The sequence below is a fragment of the Sinohyriopsis cumingii genome, chromosome 1 (genome assembly GCF_028554795.1).
Source record: "Sinohyriopsis cumingii isolate HCF-2022 chromosome 1, ASM2855479v2, whole genome shotgun sequence".
Classification (NCBI taxonomy): Eukaryota; Metazoa; Mollusca; class Bivalvia; order Unionida; family Unionidae; genus Sinohyriopsis; species Sinohyriopsis cumingii.
Genome location: NC_142961.1, coordinates 71730753 through 71746072, shown reverse-complemented (window position 1 = coordinate 71746072; position 15320 = coordinate 71730753). Strand labels below are relative to the sequence as shown.

At 34.5% G+C, this 15320-nt stretch overlaps 1 protein-coding gene across 1 annotated transcript in view; it reads left to right on the top strand.

Moving 5' to 3' along the window:
• LOC149807098 (CD109 antigen-like) overlaps window positions 1-15320 on the top strand; it is a 68412-nt gene that overhangs the window by 39067 nt on the left and 14025 nt on the right. Inside the window, exons 20-27 of the mRNA XM_089961954.1 lie at window positions 1238-1355; window positions 1745-1858; window positions 3734-3832; window positions 6076-6204; window positions 6675-6813; window positions 7381-7557; window positions 10803-10884; window positions 14653-14809. Coding sequence (XP_089818080.1) covers window positions 1238-1355; window positions 1745-1858; window positions 3734-3832; window positions 6076-6204; window positions 6675-6813; window positions 7381-7557; window positions 10803-10884; window positions 14653-14809 — 1015 coding nt within the window. The remainder of the gene's footprint in view (window positions 1-1237; window positions 1356-1744; window positions 1859-3733; window positions 3833-6075; window positions 6205-6674; window positions 6814-7380; window positions 7558-10802; window positions 10885-14652; window positions 14810-15320) is intronic.

Below are 15320 nucleotides of genomic sequence, written 5' to 3'. Positions count from 1 at the left end.
TTTCTTAGTTCACTTGAACAAAATATTGACCCTGCATGGCATTTGTACAACCCCAACCTTAGACTCAATGATATCAGTTCCGATGATTGTAGACGCAGTGGTGTTTGTTTTGATGATATGGTGCTTCGGTCTCAGATCTTGTGCTACCAGTGCAATGTTAGAACCATAGATGTATTTAGAAAACTTTCTCTAAACATGGCTTTTTCAGAATATCACCATTAAGAACATCCTTGGATTTTGGTTAATCTTTAAATTTTTGACTCGTATTGTAAGTCTGTTTTCATAATTCACTCTTCTCTCTTCTGTGGAACTCGTGAATTGTTTGGATAAAACCTATTTAACAATTATCAATTAATATTATAAGTTGAAAACTCTGGTATCAGTTTTATCAACTCGTATTTTAAGCTGATAACTATGGTATCAGTTTTGGGATTTCAATGATTTGTCTCTTTAATCTGATTAGCTAATGACAGCAGTTTAATAAAAATTAAGTTTCATTTAGCTTTCTCTCTAATTGGTTCACATAGATGAATTGATAGATAGATTGGAAAACAACATTGTATATTGTTGCTATTCTTTTTTATTCCTCAGCCTCAAAGAAAATCTGACATGTGCTTTGTATAAATCTACTAAGCTGATATTTTTCTATTGCTTTAATATATTGTTTAGTTTCTTAAAACTTCCACGAATGTGATCCAAACTCTCATACAATACAGCAATCCATCTACTTGCCTCTTCTATATGATGGAGTAGTCTAACAATCCTCACATGCAGTCTATTATTTTCATGAGAAAGATGAATTATATAATTTATGCAAATATAGAAAATTATACTTAGATGTGTCATGTTAAATGTTTTAATTGCAAGACTCATTTGGGTGTTATATTAAACTTTAACAGTCCATATTAATAGTTAAATTATTTTGTCATAAACTTTGTTTCTTTAAACCCATGAACTAATTAGTTAATTAGTGACAGCTACCATTAAAATATTGTGAAACATTTCGAGTCAGAGTTGCTGTTTTGAAAAATGTTGAACATACACAAGTACCTTATCCAGTGCTCTATATGAAATTATGTATGATTACATTGTAATTGTTAATATTGACATTCAAATTTCATATAATTCATCATTAAATCTGTAACATTTCATGTACAGTTTACATCCATTTTCAACTGTATTTCTGTAATAATATATTTGAAAGATTCTTGAAGACATCGTATCATATTTCATTCAGTAATGTTGGCACAGCAACCATTAACACAATAGTTCCAGATACGATAACCTCCTGGGTGGCAAGTGCCTTTGCCGTACATCCAAATTCTGGATTTGGAGTAGCTGAGGAGACAGCATCTGTAAGTTAATCATATAATTTTAAATTATACTAAAATATGCTTCATGTTTCCTCAGACCACTCATTCAAAGGGAACTAAAAGTCAGGACTGTTTACATGTTATACTTCTCCTCCTCAGTGTTTGTTTGAGTGGAAATTTTTAATCAAGATGTACCAAAATCTTTGAAATGGAAAATTTATTTGCTCAAATTTACATAATAATGGCTAATACTTGCCATATTTTTGTTTTTACTGAAATGACATCAGAGAGAGTATTCAAATTTTATAACCATCAAAATACTTGATATTTCTAATAACTGCAATATGTCATCTTCATTGTTATCTTCATTGTTATCTTTTTCCATTTGTGATTGATTATGATTATGATTACTACTATTATTATCATTGCAGCTAGAGACATTTATGCCCTTCTTCGTGAGCCTGCAGTTACCATACTCAGTTGTGAGAGGAGAAAAGATCATTTTGCAAGCAAATATTTTCAATTACTTGAGCACGGCCGTATATGTAAGTTCTTAAATTTATAATTTTACATTTTGATGGTAAAACCTTTGTTCACAGATTCTCAAAATAAAACAAATGTTTATACCCATTTAAATATTTACCTCGTATACAGGCATATACGTAAACAAAATGGCACACATATTAAGAAAGGTTTACCCAATAGGTCATTTCAGTCTTTTCCTTGATTTCAAAGCGATTAATTAACATTATTCCAGTTAAGATCATGCATAGAAATGACTTTACTAATAATGAAGATATTTGATAAACTGAAATGTAATAAATTACATCATAGAATATGGTGATACTTTTACCAGAGTTGTCAAAAGTTTTGCCAGAGATATGGAAACATGTATATATTTATTATATATTTCATAATGAGATATTGAAACGTATCAAGTGAACAAATCATCGTGACAGTAGCATATCACTTTTGGAACTACTTTATTTTTCCATTTAGGAAGTATATCTGCCAATTTGTATGTTCTTCAGACCTGTAATTCTGTATTCAGACATATATCCTCAGACATATATCCTTTCTTATTTATATTTCCTTCTCTCTTGCTTGCTGAATAAATGGATCTTCAATGTGTAAAGATTATCGACCCTTCTGCACCATGGGTCGTGTTAAAAATGAACCCTAAAAAGATAAACCGGGCTTCAAGTATTAACTTTTATATAATCAATTGTCCACAGGAATCATGCGAACTTATCAGTGACTTAAACTGCATGACTGCTGCTATTCAGTATTCTGTGTCAGCATGCAGTATGGAATATCTGTGACGCTCATCATCAAATGCAACACTTTTTAAAGAAATGTTCTTGATTACATATTGTAATAAAATTGTATTAGTAGTGAATTCAACTGTCATCACAATCACAATCATAATCATGATTGGAAACAATGGAGAATCTGACATTGATTTAGTGTTGATAGCAAACCGATGTTAAGTGACAATCAAAATTGGATGCAGCCTCTGTTGTAGAAATAGACTGCAAGCTTGCCAGCATGAAAAATTTCACATATGAATGCAGAGAAAAGAAACAAAAATAGAAACCAAAAACCTTTCAATTGAACTCGAATGATTAAACCCAGTTGCTTAATGATGCTATGCTCTACGGCTTTAAAGTCAGATGGATTGTTCTGTCATGTTTCTACCCAAGTAGTGTTCACTGTATCAATTCCCATAAAAAATTTGTTAATGTAAATAAAAAAATATCATTTTCATATGAAAACAGTAATTCGTTTGACAACATTCTCAATCTGAAGCATTATAATTGTACAGTCTAAATTTGTGAAACAATGTATTCTAAAATTATTGTAAAATTTCGAAATTTCTTTATTCGTTGTAGTAATGTAGGTGTTAATCGCCTTGACACAGAATGGAGAAGCAAAACTGCAAATAGACAACTATATGCTAAAAATCTGTTTTTTTTTAATTAGATATAAGGAAATATTTTACTTGTGAATTAGAAACATTTTGTATTGTCACTTGTGGGTTTGTCACCTTTGACAATACAATGTTCCTACTTCATTCATGGCTTTGTCACTAATGATGATACAATATTTCTCCTCACCTGTGAAATGTTTTTTTACATCCATTTAAGAAAGGACAATCTTTACACTGTAAAAACTCCTATGAGTCTAATTAAAAACTTGCTTTTGATCATATGTAAAAGGTTAAAAAGCAAATCTAATAATCTTTGTTTATAATTCTTTATAATAAGAGCATATATCTGAAGATGTATGTAAATGAAGAAAATGTTATGAAATGTAAGTATCATAAACGAGACTGTTATATGACACAAGAACTTGTTATATGACACAAGTACCTGACCAATTTGAACTCAAATTGCCTACCGTACCATTTTCTCTGCCAGGCTTTGGTTACTCTACCAGCATCAGTTGACTACAAGAATGTGATGATATCCGCATCGGGTCGTGAAGAATATTCATCAAATGTATCCAGCTATGTTCATGTAAGTAATTTAATAGACTTATTTCAATTTTATATCATGTCTCTATCTGAGTTCATGATTAACTGTTTTATTCAGTATTATAGTGGGGGCCCTGAATGGCGAGTGGTCTAAAGTGCCCACTGTTATGGATCATTGCCATCTCAATGTGGGTATGCGAGAAAGCATGCCAGTAGCTTCTCATGGGTCAGTGGTTCTTTATGGGGGTTTTCTGGGTTCTTCCTTCACCATTTATACTGGCCACCATGTAAGGCCTATCTTGTGCTGAAAAATGGCGTTGAACCCTACAACAACAACAGTATTATAGCAGTTATAAAGAATTTTGTTTTGTAAATGTGTACCTAAGTCTTAATGTCCATTATTTCCAATTACTGTGGCACTTTACTACATATATTAAATTAACAATTGTATAGCCTTAAATGTGAAAACTGAGGACACACACACACACATAAAGTTCAGAAATTCATTCAGCTATTACATCTATATTTTAATTAATTCCTCATTGTTTAATACACCTCTTCATAAGGGGCCCCGAGTAGCCAAGTGGTCTAAAGCGCTGTTCGTTATGGATCACTGCCATGTCACCTCTGTCTGTGTGGGTTCGAGTCTCGGATTCAGCCAATGTGGGTATGTGAGAAAGCTTGCCAGTAGCTTCTCGTGGGTCGGTGGTACTTTCCGGGGTTTTCCCAGGTTCTTCCTCCACCATTAATACTGGCCGCCATGTATAGCCTATTGTGTGCTGAAAAATGGCTCTAAACCCTACAACAACAACACATCTTCATATTTAGAATTAAAAGTTTCAAATCAAGACATTGTCGAGGGTATTAATGATTTACCAACATAAACTAACAGAAAGGAGTGAAACAAAAAAGGTTTGTCAAATTCAACAAATAATTTATTTCCCTAAATTACAAAGTGAAAATTTAAAAAGAACTTTGTGAATAAAATCCCAAATATCCTAAATGTTTTTTTTTTAAATGTATAAAGTTCCAGCTGAATTCCAGTGGTATCATAAATACACTCCAATATTGAATATGTTGATGTGCTTGTATTATCAAATGTGGTAATGTGCCATTGGCATGAAGGGTGATGATGTGCTAAAAGTCTTTTATTTATCACAATATTATAATCTAAAAATATTCTTGTCTGAATACACTATAATTCCAAATTAATATCCCAGTCCAAGAATATTATGGATGAGCACTTTGTATTTCCATTCAATAATAACTTGAATAAATAATTCCACCCACATTAAATCAATAAGACTGATTCTGGTAAAGATGTTAAGGCAAGAATTAGTAATTTCTCAACATTATATAAAGACAAAATTGCAGAAGCAGGATGAAGGTTAAAAGTTAATTTCTAGAAAAATCTAAGATGTCAACAAGATTAAATCTGTTACTAAAATTATAAAAAATACATGGAAAACATGAAATACACCAGATTTTTCATGGGGACATTCCAATGTCCTAGAGTCAGTTTAAGATAAATGTTTCCGTTAGTAATGACCTCGAAATTTAGTCCACATTCATAGAGAAAATTTTAGATGTGTATCAATTTGTTTACAAAATCAATGTCCCTTTTCAGATAAACAGTGAATGTGTTTTTGGACTATAAGGTCAATTACAAATTACAAATATACATAACATATAATGATTAAGAAAAGCCAATAAATTAATTGAAATTAAACATGCATAACAATTGTTTTAGCCTTTTGTTTTCTTATCACTATCTTTGCTTCAAGTATTCTCAGTTGTATACTATGGATTTTTAGCAAATACTAATGTCTATATAATGACCCATTCCCCATGACTACTATTAGTACCCAAACCCTAGCCCTGGCATCTGTTATATATAGATGACTTCTTACCTTTACTTGAAACACTCCCAGGCATATTCGGTGAGGAAGTCGAAAATAATATAATCTTGTGCATGGCATCCACATACAAAAGATAAATACCATGTTTCGTGAATTTACACCTCATGGCTTATAACCATATGTTGTAAGGAAGAGACGGATGGACAGTCAATCAGCGCCATGAATGACAGATAGATGGACAAATAACATCACCGATACTAAAGCATGTGGATAATAAACAGTTTAAACTAATATCAGAGACTTCATATACAAACAAGAGCACAAAACTACATATAGCACAAACAATGGATAACAATGAGAAGATTCAGGTATGTGACTTCCCTGTTTCGAAAACAGATAATTTATTTACTACATATTTTTTGTTCAGATTAAAGCAGGGGAGGCTGTTCCAGTGTACTTCCCAATAGTTCCCCAGAAACTTGGAAAGATTGATATAGAAGTAAGCGCCAGATCTGAGAATGCAGCTGATGCTGTGCGTAGACAGCTTCTAGTGGAGGTAAACTTAAGTCACGTGTTCATATACTCAGTCATCAGGGTACTCGTCTCCAAAGCCTGCAAAAGGACATACTTCAGTTCAAAGATCGAGTGCTTTATACGTCTCTTTTGCCATGACATGTTATAGAAGCTGACTCACAGAAAATATTTTGTTCTACTAGGACCTTAAAACACAGTCAGCTTGAAGGTTTAAAACTCAAAACATCATCGGCATTGAACTCCTTAACTATACATATGTTAAATTTTCTTTTGTCACATCATCTTTTAGAAAGTAAAAAATCACCTGAAGAACAACCATTCTTTCTATTCTCTTTGTACCAGTTATATGTTGCATTGTTCCATAAATATTGAGGAAATATCATTTATTTTCATTTCCATCAACTTCAACAGGATATTTTTGATCAAGATATTCTAAGGTTTCTTTTGATATTCTTTTACTTTAATTATTGTTTGTATTTTCATTCTCGCCAGCCTGAGGGTATGTTGGTTGAAAGCAACACACCAGTTTTGGTTGATCTGAAGAATGGTGGGAACTTCCGGTTCTCTGTACCCATTGCCTTCCCTAACACAACAGTTGAAGGCTCTAAAAGAATACAAGCACGAATTATTGGTAGGATTTAGCAAAAGAATTTTAATTTAGAAATGTATACCGTTATTTTTATTTTAGCCTGATATTTGCTTTTAAGCACTGGTGTATACAATGCCCTTTTTGGGAAACTCTGATAACTAAGCAATCTGACCATCACGAACACCGATAGGTTTTGAATACACAGGTCAAGCTTTTTATACAGCTTGGATTTGAAGTTTATTATTAATGTAATACACATGCTTGGCATTCCTCCATAAGAATTTGTCAGTGTATCAGCCTGAGGAAAGGACATAATTTTTCAGAAGTTTTCAAATTATTTGACATTTGGCCATCAAACTTATTAATGAGAAACAAATTTATTAGACTCCAATTTCATTTATGGCAAATCTGTTCACTTATGCGCATAAGGTCATGTTGTTTCTTCTACTTATTACTCGTAACAAACTGCCTAGACCCATGTCTACTGGTGCATTATGCGTCTGCTGGTCTGGGTCTATGAAGCGTGGAGTTGGATCTGTTTTATGAGCAAGTATATACACGATGGAAACAAAATCGAAATATTCTTATGTAAAACAATTCCTGTTTCAGGAGATTTGATGGGACCCAGCATAAATGGCCTGGATAGTTTGATACGGATGCCCTACGGATGTGGTGAACAGAACATGTTGAACTTTGCACCAAACATATATGTTACCAAATACTTAGAAGTTACCAATAATCTGTCCCCTGATATAAAAGAAAAGTCCAAAGAATACATGGTTAAAGGTAAAGATGACGTACTTGTTTTTAATGCTAAATGTGTATGCCCCAAAATGCATCATGCATCCTTTCTATCAAAAGCGTAATTGTCGAAAATGGGAGGAGAAAAACATGGTTGTCGATTACATAAAATAATCCCTTTCTACTCAGCAAAACATTTTTATTTAGTGACCATAATTCTGACTTTGTGGTACATGTGTGCATATTACTCAGGCTCCAGTCAAATAGACAGTCTCAGTCATGAGTTCAATGAATCGTTGCCTGGGGCGCAATAATATTTGTGAACAGATTCGCAAGGCCGGCAAAGCTGACTAAGCTACTTTACTCTGATGCGACATTTAAGACATGGTTGAACACCAAGACCAACATGCAGAACTAACAAATGTGATTTACAGTATTCATAATAGCTTGTTGTGTGTGATAGGTCTTGGCTTTTAAGGCATACAAGTTTAGTGATTGCATACTAATAATATTAAACTGTTTATATACATGCAGTATTCATTAATTTGGTAAAACAGTTCCATATGGAGTAAGTTCTTCCTTTATTGTAATCTATAATGCTGTACTGGGGTCTTGTAAATGGACAGGCATGCAGTCAGAAGAATCAGTGATGAACAACAACAAAAATGTGCAAAATGTACCTTGTCATTTTTAGTTTATATCAGCTCAAATGATTTATCATTTAGCATTGCTCTGACCATCGTACTGGAGTTAGCAGCATAAAATCCAAAAATTTTAGACCATATGTCATCTATGGTTTTTGCTTCATTGGAATTGGAAATGGGTTAATAAAATCTCGCTAATTTCGATATTATTATATTTATACCTAAAGTATTTTTCAAAATGAGGTCTTCATTATCACTGGTGGTGTACTCGGTGTGATGGTTGCTAGATTCACTCACTGGTGACTCAGCTAACGTCAAAGGTTTGAAGTATTCTAGCTCAATATAAAAAAATGAGTTAATGTGGTTTATGCAAGCAAAGTACGTCTCAAATATATGCGTATCTTGTATTTGTAATTGGCATCAGACATCATCAGAATGACTCCCATTTTCATGTACAACCAACTCAAGCATCGACGTTTCCTCAAATATTAAAAAAAAAAATTTTTCCCGCTAATGCGAATTGAAATGGTAATATTCTGATCAGCAGTATAATACTGTAACTCTCTTTGGCCATTGCATGCACTTAAAAAGTAAAACAAAACTCAAACTTGTAGTTAAGCTGCTGATGGGGGAAAATGCACACACATCTCCTATAATATAACAATATGAAAGCTATGCCATTTTAAATTACTATTTCTTGACTTCATATCCATACATGGTCCAGTGTAATGGTAAGCATGGAGAGTCTTGGAAAAATAATTCTAGGGCTTTCAAATATTAACTATCCCTTCTGCCAGCCGATAATGAGTTAATTTATATACTGGCGAGTATCATTTTGTCTGGCTCTTGTATAAGCCTGGGTACATTATAATTCACTTTGAGAATCATCACGCCAAAATAATACTTTTCTTGATTAAATCTAATTTTCTTTGATAGATGACACGCGAAGAGCAAAACTTAACACATCCTTATACAAGAGCCAGTCTCACTAAGACACAACATAACCTGTGTTTAAATATTGATTGGTTGGCTAGCACTGCACAAATATTGATTGGTCTGCAGAACTGCAGATTCTACACTCATGTTCAAAGATTGTATCTGTGATACATTTCCACACTAATATGTCCAAAGACTGTGGCCATGCCAATGATTATTGTTCTCAAGCTGTACCCATGTATATGTCTTTCGCATAGACTGATGTGTACATAATTGTTTTGTTGATTACTGATCCAGGTCACAGTCTGCTACCCCACTTGACTTTCATCCCATGGAGGAACCTGTGGGCAACATTTGCGTATGATAAAAGGACAAAGTCATGGGGGGGGTAGAAGACTGACCTAGATTTGTAAGAAAATCTAAATCTGCTGTTATAATACTAATCAGTAATATAAATTGCCTTTTAAAGCTGTGGAAATTCTTTGAATATGCATGATTTTTGTGGTGTGTAAACTTTTAAATATGCTTGATACTGTAATTAAGGTGTAGTGGAACCAAAACTGAAGGTGTAGTGGGCAGTTTGTGTGTGTCCGGGGGGGGGGGGGGGGAGAACAGTGGAGCTGATACCAAGCTGAAGCTGTCCTCTTCATTTTGTTTGACTCTGAGAGAACACTCGAAACTTTAATAATCAGTGTAACATTGGAATGTATAATAACCATTTGTATTGTTTATATTTGAATCGTTTGTCAAACTTTATCTCCATATCAGTGAAGTGATAGATTTAATTCAGCCATCCATTTTTCAGTTTCCAATTTTTTCATCTTTAATTATTGTTTATTTTCTCTAGTTTCAGAATATGTATAATATTAGTGTACAGATGCTCTTGTTGATTCTAAGAAGAAATTTTTGTTCACACGCTTGTATTGGAAAGTTTAGTACTGGGTGATATTGCCCATGCTTATTTATACGTGCTTGGTGCCTGCTTGAAGGTATGTGTGTGTGTGATTTGGATTTTTTAACATAGCTTTAAAATTTTTTCGGTCATATTGCTATATCTCTGCAGTGTGGCAGTTTATAGTGATGTCTAGCACTGGGGCATCATGCCACAGACATGTAGCATGATGTCCCACCTAGTCACGTTATCCTGACACCAGGCCGACCAGTTCTAACACTAACCTCTTAATGCTGAGAGCCAAGCGAGGCAGTTGTTAGTACCATTTTTGTAAGTCTTTGGTATGACTCAGCTGGGGATCAAACCCATGACCTCCCGCATCTAAGGTGGATGTTCTAACCAGTAAGCCATCGAGCAGTATTGAAGGTTTAATATTACCCAACACAGCTATTGCAGTCTCAAAGAATTCAAACTTTCTGGTTTGTCAGCTTTGTAGTGGTTAAAGTGATCCACTCCTGGGGGATATAATTACGGTTTAGGTTATCAGTAACTGAGCAAACAATGAGGGCTTGCTGCTTTGCTATGTACTTTAAATTTGTCCATGAAAATGAGGATTGTGAAGATAAATAATAAACTGGTACTGTATGTCCTAATTTGTTTTGCCCTTAATGGATTCAGTTCTATTAGTTAAAATGAAGTAATTGTCAATGCAACTTTGTAAATGAAACCAGGTATGAATTTCCAACAATTACTGGAAGACCATAATGTTTTAGACTATACCACTGCTAGAATTGTTTAAATGCGTGTTGATATTTCAGGTTACCAACGTGAACTGACATACCAGCATACAGATGGCTCGTTCAGTGCTTTTGGCAATAGTGATCCTTCAGGAAGTACATGGTATGAATTTTCTTATCTATATGAAGAAAGAAATTATTTTATAATTACTTACAATCCTTGTTTGTAACAAATGTAGTTTCTTTTTACTTTTTAATATCACATTTTAATGAATGTTTCAAAGTTTATTTTTCTGACAGTTAAAAGTGACTATATCTCTGCAAGCAAAGTTTTCTATCCTGCATATAAAATGATGTTTGATTGGTCAAACATCAAAATCTGTGGCAATACAATCTGCGATAAACATAAAGTACAAATATATCTTCTAGTAGATAGAATAAACTATCAGGCACTATCCTCACATGTCTCTTTGTTTTAAAATTTTATACATGTTTATTCCAGCAATATGTATTGCCCTTGGACACTCTTCCTATAAAGAGGCATAATGTTAAAAATAAAATTATAAAAAAAAGACAGATTGCAGGGAAAATTGTTTTATTGCTGTGAACAGATTTTTTCTCATAATAAACTTTAAATACGTTGATTTAGTTTATTTCTAATTAAAATTAATTTAGCATTGACCAATGCTGCTGTCGTGTTTGTTGCTAGGCCTTACACTATTCATTTTATACTTGGTTAATGATGTACATGTAAACATTCTGATTTCACAATTAAAAATTTGTCCATTCATCCAGCCAGAGTAACATTTCCATAGATACATAAAGGACATATCAGGTTTTCCCTGTTGATTAGCCTGGTCTCCTAGATGCCTTGCAAGTAAATCCACTATTTGAAAATGGTGGAAAATTGGTTTGCATCTTAATTTTAATTGGTTAAAACCAACATTATGGCGAGAGAACCAGCACAAAATTGCTGTCTATGATAATCAGAATGACTTTTCAAGCATGCCTTGTTCCCAAAATATAAATAAAAATTAATTTTATATTGCCAATTATTTTAATTATTGTAGCAGAAGTCACTTGGCTACACTAGCCTGAGTCTCACTTTCTTGGGTTCTTTAGGATAGGTCTTTATATTAGCATGATACCTTACTCTATTTGTTTGAGATCTGGCACTCCAGAATGTGACAAATTTCTGTCCATGCAGAATATTGTCGCATTCCTGGCTAATCTGGTCACCAACTAAATCGACAACGGTGACACCTTCTTGATTGTAATCTGAATTGATGACTGGGTCGTAGACTGCATCATCAGCTGGGTCATCTTCAGGATTACTGACTAGGTCTAAGTCAACTGAGTCATGGTTTTAGGGTTTTAGGGTCATCATACCCTCAAAACTGACGGATGAATAGGAGGGAAATAATGAAAAGAGAGATCTTAAGTTACTATCTATAGTCTTACAAGGTTGTGATAACAAGAGTCCTGTGCTTCTTGAACGAGTATTTTAGCGCTTCTATTCTAGTCGATGAAAAATTTGGTCCCTATCCTTTTTTGATTCCCTGGTCTTGTCTTTTCCTGTTTGGCAAACTATGTCCAAATGTGCTTGCTCCCACTGGGTGGTTTATACTGCTTCACTTGAAAGGGATATATTCACCCACACTGCATCATACCATACCACTGCTGCAACCAAAGTTGGCCGGTATACATATCCAATAGGCAGACCACACTGCATCATACCATACCACCACTGCAACCAAAGTTGGCCGGTATACATATCCAATAGGCAGACCACACTGCATCATACCATACCACCATTGTATCCAAAGTTCGCCTGTATACATACCCAATAGGCAGACCACACTGCATCATACCATACCACCATTGCAACCAAAGTTGGCCTGTATACATACCCAATAGGCAGACCACACTGCATCATACCATACCACCAGTGCAAGCTGGCCTGTATACATATCCAATAGGCAGACCACACTGCATCATACCATACCACCATTGCAACCAAAGTTGACCTGTATACATATCCAATAGGCAGACCACACTGCATCATACCATACCACCATTGCAACCAAAGTTGGTCTGTATACATACCCAATAGGCAGACCACACTGCATCATACCATACCACCATTGCAACCAAAGTTGGCCTGTATACATATCCAATAGACAGACCACACTGCATCATACCATACCACCATTGCAACCAAAGTTGGCCTGTATACATATCCAATAGGCAGACCACACTGCATCATACCATACCACCACTGCAACCAAAGTTGGCCTGTATACATACTCAATAGGCAGAAGCAGCTGACCCAAAAAAACTAGATGCGTGATGGTGCATGAAAAGCTCGCTAACATTTAAAATCAAAACTTTATTGAAACGAAAATTACTATCCATCTCTTTTCTTGTTACATTATGAAGTATGAAAACAGCATTTGTTACATAGTATGTTTATATTGGATCAACAGTTTAAACTGGGAGCATTTTATGCGTCAACATTTCATTTTTCAATGCATTGATCTACTGATAGTTACATTGTCAGAATGTTTGTAACTGTGGATGCTGCTTACTTATTGGGTGCAATCATTTAAGGTGACTAGTATATCTTCAATCAATATCTTTTATTCTGGTGCTTACACAAGTTCAAGACTTGGCTAAATGGGGCCCGTGGACTGACCCCTCACCGATGTTGCTTGTTTACTTTTGTCCTGAGAGTCTACCCAGCCTTGTCCAAATGAAAGCGTTTGAAAATATATTATCTTTGATTTCACTTGGAATTTACTGGTCTTAACCAGTGACTGCAAATGAGTTAAATCACATTATTCAGTAAAATTATTTCATCAACAAAATTAAATTTCAAAATTATTTGCACATCACCCATTTTCTTATTAGTTCTCTGACATTGTTTTTTTTTTAATAATGGTGAAGGTTGACAAATGTTTGTACCTCTCAAGACTGTCATTACTGTAACTAAAAGAGCCAATGAGGAGCAGTCTGCCTAGTTGTCCATGCACTTGGCTGGTACAAGCCTTAATTGGTACAAGCCTTAATTGGCAAGCTCATGGCATAGGCATGTAACTGGCATTTACAGAATAGAGTGTGTGTGTGTGATTTGGACTTTTAACATAGCTTTAATAATGTTTCATTCATATCACTATGTCTGGAATGTTGCAATTTACAGTGATGTTTAGCACTGGGGTATCATGCTGCAGACATGTAGCATCATGTTCTACCCAGTAACATTATCCTGACACCAGGCCGACCAGTCCTAACACTAACCTCTTAATGCTGAACTATTAGTACAATTTTTATGCCTTTGATATTACTTGACTAGTGATCGAACCCAAGACCTCCTGCATCTGAGGTGAACACTCTAACAGCATGCCTCTGGAGTGGTCTTTGCACGATAGTGAGTCATTTCTATAATGGCTAGTTTAAGAACTCTGACATGAAGAGATTGGTCGGTAGATTGAACCAGCTTGGTGCATAATCTCTGAAAAGTTTTAAATTTCTGAACTTTTTTCCAATGATGGGGGTTGGAGAACTAGTACCAGAAGTTTGATGCAGTTGTCAGCCAATCCGTATTCATTCAACAGACTGCAAGAAATTATGATGCCTTTTTGACATCTTTACTCTCACTGTGACATCATATCAGTTAGGATTATATTGCTGTTTTTTTTTATAGAGAAAATTTCCAAAACTGTTAGAATGTGGAGAGTAGTCTTGGATTTGAGGACTTCAATGGTGAGTTTACTGTCACAAATAGATGTTTACTGACTCTGGTTATGTGTCAATGCAAAAGCTCAATTTGCTATAATAGTAAAACAGCCATTAATAATCTGTTCTCCCCTAAATTCCTAATACAAAAATGATGATGATAGATACAACTACTACTAAAAATAATGTTTTGCAGGCTGACAGCTTTTGTACTGAAGTCCTTTGTTCAAGCCAGACCATACATATATGTTGACGATAATGTCAACCACAAGGCTGTAGACTGGTTACTGACACAACAGAACAAAAATGGGACATTTAATGAACCTGGGAAGGTCCTTCATAAAGAGATGCAGGTATAGTATCTTAAACATAATGAAGACAATCCATCCGTCACACAAGTCAAAGACAATATGAAAAGATCTTGTAACTGAATCATGGCAAGATAGTATAAGTAAAATTTAGAAGCAAAAAGTTGTTTTCTTCTGGGTGGCATAGGAAAATGACACCGCAAAACTTTAAAGACTACCACACCAAGGAAGCAGCACAAAGTATTTTGTCAAATAACTGTCCACTCCAGCCAATCAATATTGCTGATCTGAGGGAGGTAATCAAACCCGCAATGTTATCACAAGTCCTATGCATAACCACTGTAAAAACTACTTTTAAAGACATATACCATGAAATTTCTATTTATTTAGGCAGGAAAATCAACGTATTTTTATTTCTTAATTTGTTCAAATGTTTTCTATTATTCAGTCTCTGACGGTTTATTTTATTATGTGAAACTTAATAAAACTAAACAATATATATTCTCCAAAAGCGCAAAGAGTTCTCAGAGACTGAAGCCGAGTGCAGCAGACTAGT